At 42.3% G+C, this 17,318-nt stretch overlaps 1 protein-coding gene across 1 annotated transcript in view; it reads right to left on the reverse strand.

The window, feature by feature from the left end:
* Positions 1 to 14,063: 14,063 nt before the first annotated feature.
* The window catches only part of adm2b (adrenomedullin 2b), a 6,460-nt gene continuing 3,205 nt past the window's right edge, over positions 14,064 to 17,318 (reverse strand). The window contains exon 3 of the mRNA XM_035790272.1: positions 14,064 to 15,151. Within this exon, the coding sequence (XP_035646165.1) occupies positions 14,719 to 15,151 (433 nt within the window). The 3' untranslated portion in view covers positions 14,064 to 14,718. The remainder of the gene's footprint in view (positions 15,152 to 17,318) is intronic.

Genomic DNA, 17,318 nt, shown 5'->3' on the forward strand with positions numbered 1-17,318 from the left:
TTCTAACACCTGGATATGTTTATTTTTTTAACCATTCCATTGTAGATTTTGCTTTATGTTTTGGATCATTGTCTTGTTGGAAGACAACTCTCCGTCCCAGTCTCAGGTCTTTTGCAGACTCCATCAGGTTTTCTTCCAGAATGGTCCTGTATTTGGCTCCATCCATCTTCCCATCAATTTTAACCATCTTCCCTGTCCCTGCTGAAGAAAAGCAGGCCCAAATCATGATGCTGCCACCACCATGTTTGACAGTGCGGATGGTGTGTTCAGGGTGATGAGCTGTGTTGCTTTTACGCCAAACATAACGTTTTGCATTGTTGCCAAAACGTTCAATTTTGGTTTCATCTGACCAGAGCACCTTCTTCCACATGTTTGGTGTGTCTCCCAGGTGGCTTGTGGCAAACTTTAAACAACACTTTTTATGGATATCTTTAAGAAATGGCTTTCTTCTTGCCACTCTTCCATAAAGGCAAGATTTGTGCAATATACGACTGATTATTGTCCTATGAACAGAGTCTCCCACCTGTAGATCTCTGCAGTTCATCCAGAGTGATCATGGGCCTCTTGGCTGCATCTCTGATCAGTCTTCTCCTTGTATGAGCTGAAATTTTAGAGGGACGGCCAGGTCTTGGTAGATTTGCAGTGGTCTGATACTCCTTCCATTTCAATATTATCGCTTGCACAGTGCTCCTTGGGATGTTTAAAGCTTGGGAATTCTTTTTGTATCCAAATCCAGCTTTAAACTTCTTCACAACAGTATCTCGGACCTGCCTGGTGTGTTCCTTGTTCTTCATGATGCTCTCTGCGCTTTTAACGGACCTCTGAGACTATCACAGTGCAGGTGCATTTATACGGAGACTTGATTACACACAGGTGGATTGTATTTATCATCATTAGTCATTTAGGTCAACATTGGATCATTCAAAGATCCTCACTGAACTTCTGGAGAGAGTTTGCTGCACTGAAAGTAAAGGGGCTGAAAAATTTTGAACGCCCAATTTTTCAGTTTTTGATTTGTTAAAAAAGTTTGAAATATCCAATAAATGTCGTTCCACTTCATGATTGTGTCCCACTTGTTGTTGATTCTTCACAAAAAAATACAGTTTTATATCTTTATGTTTGAAGCCTGAAATGTGGCAAAAGGTCGCAAATTTCAAGGGGGCCGAATACTTTCGCAAGGCACTGTATATCTCACTGGTCACCCCCAAAGCCAATTCTTCCTTTGGCCGCCTCTCCTTCCAGTTCTCTGCTGCCAATGACTGGAACGAACTGCAAACATCTCTGAAGCTGGAGACTCTTACCTCCCTCACTACCTTTAAGCACCAACAGTCAGAGCAGCTCACAGATCACTGCATCTGTACATAGCTCATCTGTAAATTGCCCATCCAATCTACCTCATCCCCATACTGTTATTTATTTATTTATCTTGCTCCTTTACACCCCAGTATCTCTACTTGCACATTCATCTCCTGCACATCCTACCATTCCAGTGTTTAATTGCTATAATGTAATTACTTCGCCACCCTGGCCTATTTATTGCCTTACCTCTCTTATCCTACCTCATTTACACATGCTGTATATAGATTTTCCTACTGTATTATTGATTGTATGTTTGTTTATTCCATGTGTAACTCTGTGTTGTATGTGTCGAACTGCTTTGCTTTATCGTGGCCAGGTCGCAGTTGCAAATGAGAACTTGTTCTCAACTAGCCTACCTGGTTAAATAAAGGTTACATTTTTTTTAAATGCTGGTGAGTTACCGCCACTCTGATATCCAAAAGTTATTTCTGGCTGTATGTAATAACACAGAAAATGTTCTGGGCTAATAATGAAAGAAAATAAATACACAAAAGAACAAAATACTGCAAAGTTGCATAAAGTGTTATCGTATAAATGTTCTTAACTGCACATTCTGTGTTCTTGATTTGAATGCTCTGTCTTTAGTCAGCTGCTGCACAACACAGCTGTCACGTTCTGACCTTTATTTTCTGTGTTTTGTGTTTAGTTAGTATGGTCAGGGCGTGAGTTGGGTGGGCAGTCTATGTTTGTTTTTCTATGTTTTGCTTATTTCTATGTTTCTATGTAGCCTAGTATGGTTCTCAATCAGAGGCAGGTGTCATTAGTTGTCTCTGATTGAGAATCATACTTAGGTGGCCTGGGTTTCACTGTGTGTTTGTGGGTGATTGTTCCTGTCTCTGTGTGTGCACCAGATAGGACTGTTTTTGAGTTTTCACATTTCTTGTTTTTGTTAGTTTGTTCATGTGTACCTTAATGTATTAAAAAGTACCATGGACAATTACCACGCCGCGTATTGGTCCTCTGATCCGTTTCGCCTCTCCTCTTCGGAAGAAGAGGAGGAAATTCATTACAACAGCATTCTAAATTGAGTTGGTTTTATCTCTGATCTAGGTCTAGGATGGTTAACTCCAATCAATCAATCAATCAATCGTATTTATAAAGGCCTTCTTACATCAGCTGATGTCACAAAGTGCTGTACAGAAACCCAGCATAAAACCCCAAACAGCAAAGAAATGCAGGTGTAGAAACACGGTGGCTCTGAAAAACTCCATAGAAAGGCCGGAACCTAGGAAGAAACCTAGAGAAGAACCAGGATACAAGGGGTGGCCAGTCCTCTTCTGGCTGTGCCAGGTGGAAACTAAAACAGAACATGGCCAAGATGTTCAAATGTTCATAGATGACCAGCAGGGTCAAATAATAACAATCACAGTGGTTGTAGAGGGTGCAACAGGTCAGTACCTCAGGAGTAAATGTCAGTTTACAGAATAAACAGAGTATCTCTACCGCTCCTGCTGTCTCTAGAGAGTCTGTCCGACGATACCCCCGGACAGAGCCAAACAGGCAGGATATAACTCCACCCACATTGCCAAAGCGCAGCCCCCATACCATTAGAAGGATATCTTCAACCACCAACTTACTATCCTGAGACAAGGCTGAGTATAGCCCACAAACATCTCCCCCACGGCACAAACCCAAGGGGGGCACCAACCTGGACAGGAAGAACACGTCAGTGACTTAACACACTCAAGTGACGTACCCCTCCTAGGCACAGCATGGAAGAGCACCAGTAAGCCAGTGACTCAGCCCCCGTAATAGGGTTTGAGGCAGAGAATCCCAGTAGAGATTGGGGAACCGACAGGTAGAGACAGCAAGGGCGGTTCTTTGCTCCAGTGCCTTTCCGTTAACCTTCACACTCCTGGGACAGACTACACTCAATCATAGGACCTACTGAAGAGATGAGTCTTCAATAAAGACGTAAAGGTTGAGACCGAGTCTGCGTCTCTCACATGGATAGGAAAATGGAGCTCTATAGGAGAAAGCCCTGCCTCCAGCAGTTTGCTTGGAAATTCTAGGAACAGTAAGGAGGCCTGCGTCTTGTTACCATAGCGTACGTGTAGGTATGTACGGCAGGACCAATTCGGAAAAATAGGTAGGAGCAAGCCCATGTAACGCTTTGTAGGTTAGCAATAAATCCTTACAATCAGCCCTAGCCTTAACAGGAAGCCAGTGTACAGAGGCTAGCACTGGAGTAATATGATACAATTTTTGGGTTCAAGTTAAGATTGTAGCAGCCATGTTTAGCACTAAATGAAGTTTATTTAGCGCTTTATCCGGGTAGCCGGAAAGTAGAGCAATGCAGTAGTCTAACTTTGAAATGACAAAAGCATGGATTAATATTTCTGCATCATTTTTGGACAGAAAGTTTCTGATTTTTGCAATGTTACGTAGATGGAACAAAGCTGTCCTTGAAACAGTCTTGATATGTTTGTCAAAAGAGAGATCAGGGTCCAGAGTAACGCCGAGGTCCTTCACAGTTTTATTTGAGACGACTGTACAACCATCAAGATTAACTGTCAGATTCAACAGAAGATCTCCTTCTCCTTCTTTCTTGGGACCTAGAACTCTGTTTTGTCTGCGTTTAAAAGTAGAACATTTGCCGCTACCCACTTCCTTATGTCTGAAACACAGGGCAATTTTGGGACTTCACCGTGTTTCATCGAAATGTACAGCTGTGTGTCATCCGCATAGCCATGAAAGTTAACATTATGTTTCTGAATTAAATCACCAAGAGGTAAAATATATAGTGAAAACAATAGTGGTCCTAAAATGGAGCCTTGAGGAACACCAACATTTACAGTTGATTTGTCAGAGGACAAACCATCTACAGAGACAAACTGAGATCTTTCCGACATATAAGATCTAAACCAGGCCGGAATTTGTCCTTGTAGACCAATTGGGGTTTCCAATCTCTCCAAAAGAATGTGGTGATTGATGGTATCAAAAGCAGCACTAAGGTCTAGGAGCACGAGGACAGATGCCTCAGTCTAACGTCATTAAAAGGTAATTTACCACATTCACAAGTGCAGTTTCAGTTCTATGATGGAGTCTAAAACCAGACTGAAGCGTTTTGTATACATTGTTTGTCTTCAGGACGGCAGTGAGTTGCTGCGTAACAGCTCTCACATTTTTTTTTAAGAATGGGAGATTCGATATAGGCCGATAGTTTTTTATATTTTCTGGGTCACGGTTTGGCTTTTTCAAGAGAGGCTTTATTACTGTCACTTTTAGTGAGTTTGGTACACATCCGGTGGATAGAAAGCCGTTTATTATGTTCAACATAGGAGGGCCAAGTTCATGTTGTTTACTTGGAATTGGGTCCAGTATGCAGCTTGAAGGTTTAGAGGCCATGATTATTTTCATCAATGTGTCAAGAGATATAGTATTAAAAAACTGTCTTCCTTTATCCTAGGTCCTGGCAGAGTTGTGCAGACTCATGACAATTGAGCTTTGGAGAAATACACAGATTTAAAGAGGTTTGCTTTCTAATGATCATGATCTTTTCCTCAAAGAAGTTAATGAATTTATCACTGCTGAAGTGAAAGCCAATCTCCCTTGGGGAATGGTGCTTTTAGTTAACTTTGCGACAGTATCAAAAATACATTTTGGATTGTTCTTCCTCAATTAAGTTGGAAAAACAGGATGATCGAGCAGCAGTGAGGGCTCTTCGATACTGCACGGTACTGTCTTTCCAAGCTAGTCGGAAAATTTCCAGTTTGGTGTAGCACCATTTAAATTCCTATTTTCTGGAACCTTGCTTCAGAGCTCGGGTATTTTCTGTATTTCAGGGAGCTAGTTTCTTATGACTAATGTTTTTTTTTAGGGGTGCGACTGCATCTAGGGTATTACGCAAGGTTAAATTGAGTTCCTCAGTTAGGTGGTTAACTGATTTTTGTATTCTAACGTCCTTGGGTAGGTGGAGGGAGTCTGGAAGGGCATTTAGGAATCTTTGGGTTGTCCGAATATTTATAGCAGGCTTTTGATGATCTTTGGTTGGGGTCTGAGCAGATTATTTGTTGCGATTGCAAACGTAATAAAATGGTGGCCCAATAGTCCAGGATTATGAAGAAAAACATTAAGATCCACAATATTTATTCCACAGAAAAAACTATTGTGAATGTTAAAAACACCTCCGCCTTTGCGGGATGCCTGGGGGATATAGTCACTAGTGTAACCAGGAGGTAATTGCCTCATTTAACCCAGTAAATTCATCAGGCTTAAGCCATGTTTCAGTCAGGCCAATCACATCAATATTATGATCAGTGATTAGTTAATTGACTATAACTGCCTTGGATGTGAGGGATCTAACATTGAGTAGCCTTATTTTGAGATGTGAGATATCAATATCTCTTTCAATAATGACAGGAATGGAAGAGGTCTTTAATCCAGTGAGATTACTGGCGAACACCGCCAATTACTGGCGAACACCGCCATGTTTAGTTTTGCCCAACCAAGATCGAAGCACAGACACGGTCCCAATGGGGATATCTGAGCTGACTACACTGACTGTGCTAGAGGCAGACTCCACTAAGCTGGCTAACAGCCTGCTGCCTGGACTGCACCCTATCTCATAGGGGAGTTAAAGCCCTGTCTATGTTCGTAGATGAGATGAGAACACACCTCCAGCTAGGATGGAGTCCATCACTCCTCAGAATGCCAGTCTTGGTCCCGTTTGTGGGTGAGTCCCAGAAAGAGGGCCAATTATCTACAAATGTTATCTTTTGGGAGGGGCAGAAAACAGTTTTCAACCAGTGATTGAGTTCTGAGACTCTGCTGTAGAGCTCATCACTCCCCCTAACTGGGAGGGGGCCAGAGAGAATTACTCGATGCCAACACATCTTTCTAGCTGATTTACACGCTGAAGCTATGTTGCGCTTGGTGACCTCTGACTGTTTCATTCTAACAACGTTGGTGCTGACGTAGATAACAATATCCCTATACTCTCTACACTCGCCAGTTATAGCTTTAGCCCGCACCATCTTCAGATTAGTCTTAACATCGGTAGCCCTGCCCCCTGGTAAACAGAGTATGATAGCTGGATGATTCGATTTAAGTCCAATACTGCAGGTAATGGAGTCGCCAATGACTAGGGTTTTCAATTTGTCAGAGCTAATGGTGCGAATCTTCAGCGTCTCAGACCCCGTAACTGGAGGAGGAAAGACCATAGAAGGCTCTGACTGACCTGACTTTCAACCTTGGAGAACTGGTTGAAAGTTTCTGTCGGCTGAATGAGCTGGTCATTTATGAACATTTTAACATCTTGGCCATGTTCTGTTATAATCTCCACCCGGCACAGCCAGAAGAGAACTGGCCACCCCACATAGCCTGGTTCCTCTCTAGGTTTCTTCCTAGGTTTTGGCCTTTCTAGGGAGTTTTTCCTAGCCACCGTGCTTCTACACCTGCATTGCTTGCTGTTTGGGGTTTTAGGCTGGGTTTCTGTACAGCACTTTGAGATATCAGCTGATGTACGAAGGGCTATATAAATACATTTGATTTGATTTTGATTTGATTTGACACCAGTTGAGCATTCCTACAGCATTTCCTTCCAGAAGCCATGAGAAAATTGTTCTGCTGCAGGGACTGTGCGAGGGGATTTATACTACTATCTGTACTTATTGGTGGCACAGACGCTGTTTCATCCTATCCTACACTTAAATTACCCTTGACTAACGATTATGTCTGAAGCTGGGCTTGCAGCACAGCTATCCTCGCCGAAAGGTGATCGTTCTCCTGTATTATGAGTACAGTGACTGCAATTATAGGGCATAATGTTAATGTTACTACTTAGCTATGGCTGTTGGAGGTCCTGACGAACCACGTCCAGATAAAGCATCCGGGGTGAAAAAGTTGAATGAAAAAAGTTGAGCGAGGGATAAAATGTCAATACAAATCCATAATTAAAAAGTAAAAAACTTAATATTGGCAGGTAGCAAAGTAAGGTTACCAACAAACTGCACAGCAGCACGTAAACAAGTCTACAAGTTGTGACCAGTCCTCGGGGGCTTGATTGGTGACACTTTTGCCCCAGCTAGCTTGACCCCAATAATCAACTTATCATCTTCAGTTTAGAACGCAATTAGTTTAATAAGGTGTGACAGTTATAGGGCTGGGGGATGGATGATACCTATCAGGCCCCAGAGGACTGGAGTAGGCCTACCCAGATCTAGGTCTAAAATCGGAGCTGGAGACATTCCAGAATCACATACTCATGTAGACAGTTTGCTTTCCCTTCTCCAGCCTGAGGCTGGAACCCTACTGGCAGCACTTGACTACAACCTTTGTAACCATCATCCAGCCTTGGAGAATGTGTAGGGCAACATGATGTAAGTGTGAGTTGTCCTCTAGATTGTGAAAATGATTTGTATGATGTAAAACTAAAACAATTACATTTACTAGAACTCAATACAATATAATACATGTTATCGCTGTTATATTTTCATTTGGTGCTCTGCACACTACATTTCTGCACTGATAGTAATACAATTCTATAGACAAAGTAATCACCAAATGTTGTTATATCTTTCAGCTAAAGAAGACTCTACAATAGCAAGCCTCGAAGGTGAAGTGTCTATGCATTGAAAACTACAAATGACTACATTGACATCCCAAAGCTTCAGAGAGAAGTGTTGAGAAGATTGGGCTCTCAATTGGGGCTACCAAGGGGAATTATCCTGTGATCAGATTACATTACATTACATTACATTTAAGTCATTTAGCAGACGCTCTTATCCAGAGCGACTTACAAATTGGTGCATTCACCTTATGACATCCAGTAGAACAGTCACTTTACAATAGTGCATCTAAATCTTAAAGGGGGGGGTGAGAAGGATTACTTATCCTATCCTAGGTATTCCTTAAAGAGGTGGGGTTTCAGGTGTCTCCGGAAGGTGGTGATGACCCAAGACTCCCTGAAGTGCCACAGCAACAATGGCTGAGCTGCTACAACTTTGAGAAGTCACCACGCAACACAGGGTGCAGTAAGCACACCTTTGAGCTGGGAAGGACTGGAGATTTCTTTGCTGTCAGACTTGGCGGTTCCCGGGAAGTGTCAAAACATACAGACTACTCAGAATTGTTGTTAAAAGTGGTGGGCCTACAACCAAACATATAAATCAAATAAATCAGGGATGTTTGTGTTGGCAAGCTAAGCTATCCTGGATAAAATGAACAGAACTATCCGTACGATAAATTGTATTTCCAGGCACTAGATTTTGCCCTATTCTAAATTGGTTTAGACATTCCCCTTGGCTGAGTATAGAGAGACATATGGTATCTCTTATTGCCCTGGTAGAGGTGACCTTCACCGATATATCCCTTAAACAATGTAAACTACACTTTGGACCTAATATTGTTCACCAATAATAACACTATGTATTCAGGACAAAAGTTACTTGCCTTGACAAATGTTCTGCCGTTTTACTTTAATGCATTGTTGCGAACAAGATGCATGTTTTGGAATATTTTTATTCTGTACAGCCTTCCTGCCTTTTTTAAAACCAATATACCCATTTACCTTCATTGCGAGGCAATGGGAAACCTCTCTGTTCTTTCTGGTTGAATCTGTGTTTGAAATTCACTACTCGACTGAGGGACCATACAGTTAATTTTATGTGTGGGGTACATGTTAAACACCATTATTGCACACAGAGTCCATGCAAATTATTATGTGACTTGTTCAGCACATTTTTACCCCTGAACTTATTTATATTTGCCACAACAAAGGGGTTGAATACTTGACTCAAGGCATTTCAGCTATTCATTTTTAACTAATTTGTAAAATGACTAAAAACATAATTCCACTTTGACATGATGGGGTATTGTGTGAAGACTAAGGACACAAAACCTCAGTTTAATCCATTTTAAATGTATGTGCAAAAAGTCAAGGGGTTTGAATACTTTCTGAAGGCACTGTATATCTACACAAAATACCCCATGATGATGAAGGGAAAACAGGTTTTTAGACATTTTTGCAAATGTATTACAAATAAAAACAGAAATACCTTATTTACATAAGTATTCAGACCCTTTCCTATGAGACTTGAAATAGAGCTCAGGTGCATCCTGTTTCCATTGATCATCCTCGAGATGTTTCTACAACTTGATTGGAGTCCACGTGTGGAAAATTCAATTGAAAAGGCACATGATTTGGAAAGGCACACACCTGTCTATATAAGGTACCACAGTTGACAGTGCATGTCTGAGCAAAAACCAAGACATGAGGTTGAAGAAATTGTTCGTAGAGCTCTGAGACAGGATTGTTTCGAGGCACAGATCTGGTGAAGGGTACCAAAAAATGTCTGCAGCATTGAAGGTCCCCAAGAACACAGTGGCCTCCATCATTCTTAAATGGAAGAAGTTTGGAATCATCAAGGCTCTTCTGAGAGCTGGCCACCCGGCCAAACTGAGCAATCGGGGGAGAAGGGCATTGGTCAGGGAGGTGATCAAGATCCTGATGGTCACTCTGACAGAGCTCCAGAGTTTCTCTGTGGAGATGGGAAAACCTTCCAGAAGGACAACCATCTCTGCAGCACTTTACCAATCAGGCCTTTATGGTAGAGTGGCCAGACGGAAGCCACTCCTCAGTAAAAGGCACATGACAGCCAGCTTGAAATTTACCAAAAGGCACCTAAAGACTCACAGACCATGAGAAACAAGATTCTCTGGTCTGATGAAACCATGATTGAAGTCTTTGGCCTGAATGCCAAGCATCACGTCTGGAGGAAACCTGGCACCATCCCTACGGTGAAGCATTGTGGTGGCGGCAGCATGCTGTGGGGATGTTTTTAGTGGCAAGGACTAGAAGACTAGTCAGGATCGAGGCAAAGATGAACAGAGCAAAGTACAGAGCGATCCTTGATGAAAACCTGCTCCAGAGCTCTCAGGACAAAGGTTTACATTCCAACAGGACAACGACCCTAAGCACACAGCCAAGACAACACAGAAGTGGCTTCGGGACAAGTTTCTGAATATCCTTGAGTGGCCCAGCCAGACATAAACCCGATCGAACATCTATTTTTACAAATTTAATCCAGGCTGTAAAGTAACAAAATGTTGAAAAAAATCCAGGGTCTGAATATTTCCAAACACACTGTACACACCTATTTTCATCTTTTTTTACTCTCTTTGCTTTTAGGCCCACGGAGAAGGGGTGGTATGGTTAGGAATTTCTCTGGTTGCCGTGGAGGGGGGTGGGAGGGTGGATGTAAAAGCATCCTCGGTTGACAAGGAACCTTTAATGTTTATGGGGGTGGGGGGGAACGACTGACAGCCATCCTGTGTTAGGGACTTGTGTGGTCTACATTACACCTTCATAGTAAATCACACATCATAGTAACGGGTAACCCCCCCACCACCACACACACACACACACACACACACACACACACACACACACACACACACACACACACACACACACACACACACACACACACACACAGACACACACACACACACACACACACACACACAACACACACACACACACACACACACACACACACACACACACACACACACACACACACACACACACACACACACACACACACACACACACACACACACACACACACACACACACACACACACACACACACACACACACACACACACACACACACAGTGTTACATCCAGTGGAGGCTGCTGAGGGGAGATGAAAACAACAGAATACAAAGCTTACTTACAAGCCCTTAACCAACAAAGCAGATTTAAGAAAATAGAGTTAAGAAGTAAATGAAAGCAGAAAATATATGTATTTTTAAAAGTAACACAATAAAATAACAATAATGAGGCTGTATACAGGGGGTACTGGTACCGAGTCAATGTGCGGGGGTAATTTGTACATGTAGGTAGGGGTAAAGTGACTATGCATAGATAATAAACAGCCAGTAGCAGCAGTGTAAAAAGAAAGACGCGAGGGGGGGTTGATGAATTGTACAGCAGTCTTATGGCTTGGGCGTTGAAGCTGCTAAAGAGCCCTTTGGACCTCGACTAGGTGTAACAGTATAACTTTAGACCATCCCCTCGCCCATACCGGGCGCGAACCAGGGACCCTCTGCACACATCAACAACAGTCACTACTACAGTCACTAAGGGGAACCACTACTTCAAGGTCTCAGAGCAAGTGACGTCACCGATTGAAATGCTATTTAGCGCGCACCACCGCTAACTAGCTAGCCGTTTCACATTCGTTACATTGGCACTCCGGTACCGTTTTCCGTGCGCCAGCAGAAGGAACAGTCTATAACTTGGGTGACGAGTCTTTGACGATTTTGTGGGCCTTCCTCTGACACGCCTAGTATATAGGTCCTGGAAGGCAGGAAGCTTGGCCCCAGTGATGTACTGAGCTGTAAGCACTACCCTCTGTAGCACCTTGCAGTCGAATGCCGAACAGTTGCCATACCAGGCGGTGATGCAACCAGTCAGGATGCTCTCCATGTGCAGCTGTAGAACTTTTTGAAGATCTGCGGACCCATGTGTTTGATGTATTTGATGCCCTTCCATCCATTCTGCTCCAGCCATCGCCACAAGCCCGTCCTCCCCAATTAAGGTGCCACCAACCTCCTTTGGTTATCCCTGTTAAACAGACATGTTGATGAGATCTGGGTTTGACCACTGGGGATCAGGTTACTGTCAAGGTCAGAGGTCAACAACTGATTTATTATGGGGCCACGGGGTCACCATTTGAGATGTTGGCTGTGTATGTGCATGTTTTTTAATATATTTTTTACCTTTATTTAACTAGGCAAGTCAGTTAAGAACAAATTCTTATTTACAGTTACATCCTAGGATCAGTGGGTTAACTGCCTTGTTCAGGGGCAGAACAACAGATTTTTACCTTGTCAGCTCGGGGATTTGATCGAGCAACCTTTACGGTTACTGGCCCAACTCTCTACCCACTAGGCTGTCACCCCACTACCTGCCACCCCTTACCACTCAAATGAGCCCAATATATTCATTTTGACAATAGGTGTTCTGACGGTTAAAGCATCTGGGTTGTTTGTCCATCTACTGAGGTCGGATTGAGTTGATTTGGGCATTCTGTAAAAGTTTTATCTAAGGAAGGAAATATATATACTCCCAAATATTTTAAAGGGGAAACGATTGGGATTCCATAAGTAGAGGTGGAGCCCTCCGTTGGGGTCTTGAGAGGCAATAGGCTGATTTGGTTAGATTCATTTTATAATTTGAGATTAAGCTGAATTTCTCTATGATCTTCAGTGCGTTTGGAAGCGATTGAGATACATTGTCTAGCAAAACACTGTCCACGTATAATGAGATGAAGTGATCACTAGATTTGAGGTAAATTGGTGTTATTTCCTTCGACTGGCAAATTGTCTGGGCCATAGGTTCCATGAATAATAAAAATAGCATAGGAGAAATCGATGATATCATATTTAAGTAATTTCTTGCAGAATTGTGATTATGGTTCCCATAGAGCAGTGGTCTTCAATTCTGTCCCCAGAGAAGCTTCTGCTCCTGTCCTGCTCTAACACCTTAATTTAGTAGCTGCATCAGTTGAAATGTGTTAGTGCTGATCTGGAATGAAAGTCCTGCTCTAACACCTTAATTTATCTCTATGTTATTGATCTGTCAGCAGTATTCTATCAGAGTATCTTTATCTCTATGGTATTGATCTGTCAGCAGTATTCTATCAGAGTATCTTTATCTCTATGTTATTGATCTGTCAGCAGTATTCTATCAGAGTATCTTTATCTCTATGGTATTGATCTGTCAGCAGTATTCTATCAGAGTATCTTTATCTCTATGTTATTGATCTGTCAGCAGTATTCTATCAGAGTATCTTTATCTCTATGGTATTGATCTGTCAGCAGTATTCTATCTTTATCTCTATGTTATTGATCTGTCAGCAGTATTCTATCAGAGTATCTTTATCTCTATGGTATTGATCTGTCAGCAGTATTCTATCAGAGTATCTTTATCTCTATGGTATTGATCTGTCAGCAGTATTCTATCAGAGTATCTTTATCTCTATGTTATTGATCTGTCAGCAGTATTCTATCAGAGTATCTTTATCTCTATGGTATTGATCTGTCAGCAGTATTCTATCAGAGTATCTTTATCTCTATGTTATTGATCTGTCAGCAGTATTCTATCAGAGTATCTTTATCTCTATGGTATTGATCTGTCAGCAGTATTCTATCAGAGTATCTTTATCTCTATGGTATTGATCTGTCAGCAGTATTCTATCTTTATCTCTATGGTATTGATCTGTCAGCAGTATTCTATCTTTATCTCTATGTTATTGATCTGTCAGCAGTATTCTATCAGAGTATCTTTATGTCTATGGTATTGATCTGTCAGCAGTATTTTATCAGAGACTGAGAAAGAAGGATACTGGACGTACGCACGCACACAGACTAGAGGCCACAGTGTGTGAGGCTTGTTTCCATGCAGCCCTGGACCACCTCATACACTAATGGTGATTGGAGATTGAGAAAGTGACCTACAGCGATGCAGCTGTGATGACCCCAATAATGAGTCACAGTGAACTAGATCACGCAAGAGGAGCGAGGACACCTCCTGTCACACTGACCTTTGACCTTGACAGCAGTACAGATGTGTGTGTTCTGTATCTACAGTAGTCATTGATTAGCTTGTGAAGGAAATGTTATTGTGGACATGGAAAGTGGTGGCTGGTTCTCTGTCACCCAGACACAACACACTCACAAGACACATTTAAACACATATTCTTTATTAAATATGACAGCTTATACAAAGATATAGACTAAGATGAATAAAACAGACAATGTACATTTGGGGAAACATTTCGGCCACATTCGTTTCACTGGTTTAGTCAGTGAAATATTTACAACAAATAAGCTTGAATAAATTTTAAATTAAACAACATATCTTTAAACGTTCAAGTCATAGCAAACATAAAACAGTATTTACTTTAAAGTGCTTCACGGGTTTCTAATACACTTGACCAAGTAGCTCACTAGACACGAGAGAGAGAGAGAGAGAGATAATTGAAATTGAGAGTTTAGAGACACAAGAATATAGGGATGATCATGGGGGATTGTAGATCAGCTCAGCTCATTGGGGACAGGAGTAATGACTTGAACAACAAGGTATTACAGACCTCCTTCCACCCTACCCACAGTCAGCACTTAAAACTCGAAGTTTCTTCCACCACTTTGCATCTGACCCACATTCTGCCGTTAGCCGTGTCTGTGTATAGGTTGTTGTCTTGTTCATGAATGTATTCAGATGTGGCCCTGCCTGTGTGTTGCTTGTTGATTACGTTATTCAGCTGTAGCTGTGTCTGTATATTGGTTGACGATAATGTTATTCAACAGTGACTGTGCCTGTTTGTTGGTTGCTGATAAAGTTATTCAGCCGTAGCTGTGCGGGCTACGGGGATTGATGGGGGAGGAGTCTTGCCTCCCACTCTGTCCAATCAGCTGGTAGAGTCGGTGACTGAGGTTCTGAACTTGACAGGTTCCCAGGACACACCCCACCCTCATCAGCTGACCCTGGCCACGCCCACCGCTACCGTTGGCATGACGGCGACCCCGTGACGTCCCCACTCTAGAGAGGTGGTAGTTTTGGTCAGGCAATGGACTGGATGGCTTGGCCAGTGGACCTTCATGGTCAGGCATTAGGTTAGACTGCCTCGGGGGTCCTTTAGGGAGCAGGGCCCTCCAGACGGCCCATCTGTTTCTAAGGGCAACGCTGTCGTCCAGGGCAACAGTCGGGGTGACAACCGTCGCCATAGTGAGAGACGAAGACGACCTAGGTGTCCAGGAGGTTCTGGATAATATAAACCTAAGAGAGAAAGAGAGAGACAGCCGCATACATGCCGCAAAAACACGCACGCACACACACACAGAAACACACACACCCCAGTCAGGTACAGCAGTCAGGTACAGCAATTACTACTTGGATTTCTGAGTGTAATTTGAGCATTGAGACGAGGAGGAATGTTTCACAGACACACTCGGAACAGGTAACCTGAGGAGAACTGAGAGAGGCAGAGAGCGAGAGACCTGGCTCCAGAAATATGCTGTGCAAGAACATCATATTCCAGACACAAATGAACTTGGCTTTTTAAATATATTGTATAGGAGAACATGTCCAGTTATACAACTCATACAGAAATGACAGTCATGCTTATTAATGTTTCTAAATTTAAGTTAAAGCCTTACGAGACATTTCTTGGGATTCATTCAATGATTGCAGTCTCATATGATTAGTAATGTATTTAGAGTTAATCAACAACACCTCTTTGTTTTTTAAGTCTTAAGAAATGTCTAAACACACACCAGAGAGAGAGTGAGAAAGAGGAGGGGGAGAGACTTCCTGAGACCTACTCAGTCAAGAGCCTCTACTCCTCTTCTCTATTTTAATGCTTCATCTTTTATACTTAGGCTTTTCACCTCCCTCCCTCCCCTCCTTTCTTGTCTCTCACTCTACTACAATGGCCTCTCCCCTCGTATTCCCCCCACGCTTTCTCTTCATTCCCTCCCTCCTTTATCCAGCAGTCTGAGTGGCAGTAAGAGGCTGTCTGATGAGTTGGGTGACCTGCCTGAGCGATTATGCAACACACACACACACACACACACACACACACACACACACACACACACACACACACACACACACACACACACACACACACACACACACACACACACAGTGTACGAATTACCCTGAATGAGCCATGAGCTCCCGTAAAGGCAACAAAAGTTCAACTTTGGGTCGGGGTCTCTAAATAATGCTAATTTGATTGAAATGCAATGTTGTACTGCTACAGTGGTAAATATGAAAATAAAAACGTATTCTAAATTGAACGAACACCCCCACCTCTCTGTCATGGTTTAAACTGTATTTCGGCCACTTTTCATGTTTCCCGACTTTTCTTTTTACAAAAAAGACGCATCAATTAATTCAGGTTACAATCGTTGAATGTCATTACACTTTATGGTGTTGTGTAACAGCTGTGTCTTTCCATTCATCAAACGGCGTGTGCACAGTGCACTGTTTGGATGCTGGAATTATTTTGCAGTGGACGAATGTGCGCAAGTAGCCTAGTTTTTGAAGGAATTTGTTTGACAATCACATGAAGACATCATGACTGGTTGCGTTCGTGCCACATTAAAAGTTATTATATTTTTACAGTTAAATTGCCATTTTTATTAGGTCCATTAAAAAATGGGTGCATGTGCAAGTGTCCACACATAGGCAATTAACCCACTGTTCCTAGGCCGTCATTGAAAATAAGAATTTGTTCTTAACTTACTTGCCTGGTTAAATAAAGGTAAAATTACCCTTAAATAGGAGGTCCTGTGAGGTCCTGTGAAAAAGTTGAGGCCCCTCCAAATGTCATGTCATGATATAATTCACTTTGACTATACTGCTAAAACAGTCCTTTTCTGTGTCTATCCATCTGTCAGCCTGTGTTAGTAAGTGCGTGCGTGGATCACACAGCGTGTTGCAACATTAGTGTTTATGTTACCTGAACCCTTTTACACACTAAAAAATATTAGTCATGAATGGGTATATGGCCTGTGAATGTGCGTGTTGATGACAGGAGACACAGTGTCTGCTTCAGAGTCTCATTCATCTCTTTCATCTGACCACACACACACACACACACACACACACACACACACACACACAGTAAAAGAAACTCTGACTGGTAACATGAAAGTCCATGGTTTAGTTCTATGTAAAAGAGACCTAGCCTGGAATCCAAAGTGAATATCTCCCTACTATTGAAGTAGTGAATATAGTAGTGAATATTTCACTACTATTTCACTTCACTGATTCAGTCTGGCTTTCCTCCAATAGAAGGCCATTTTGAATAATGCAGAAAGTAAATGGTCCAATCAGCACCACCTCAGAAACCATGGTAGGTTTTAGCAAGACTTAGTTGGAGGTGGGTGACACTAATTCAGGTCTTGGATCAGGTGACTCCACTGTATGATGGGCT

The sequence above is a fragment of the Oncorhynchus keta genome, chromosome 17 (genome assembly GCF_023373465.1).
Source record: "Oncorhynchus keta strain PuntledgeMale-10-30-2019 chromosome 17, Oket_V2, whole genome shotgun sequence".
NCBI classification, from domain to species: domain Eukaryota; kingdom Metazoa; phylum Chordata; class Actinopteri; order Salmoniformes; family Salmonidae; genus Oncorhynchus; species Oncorhynchus keta.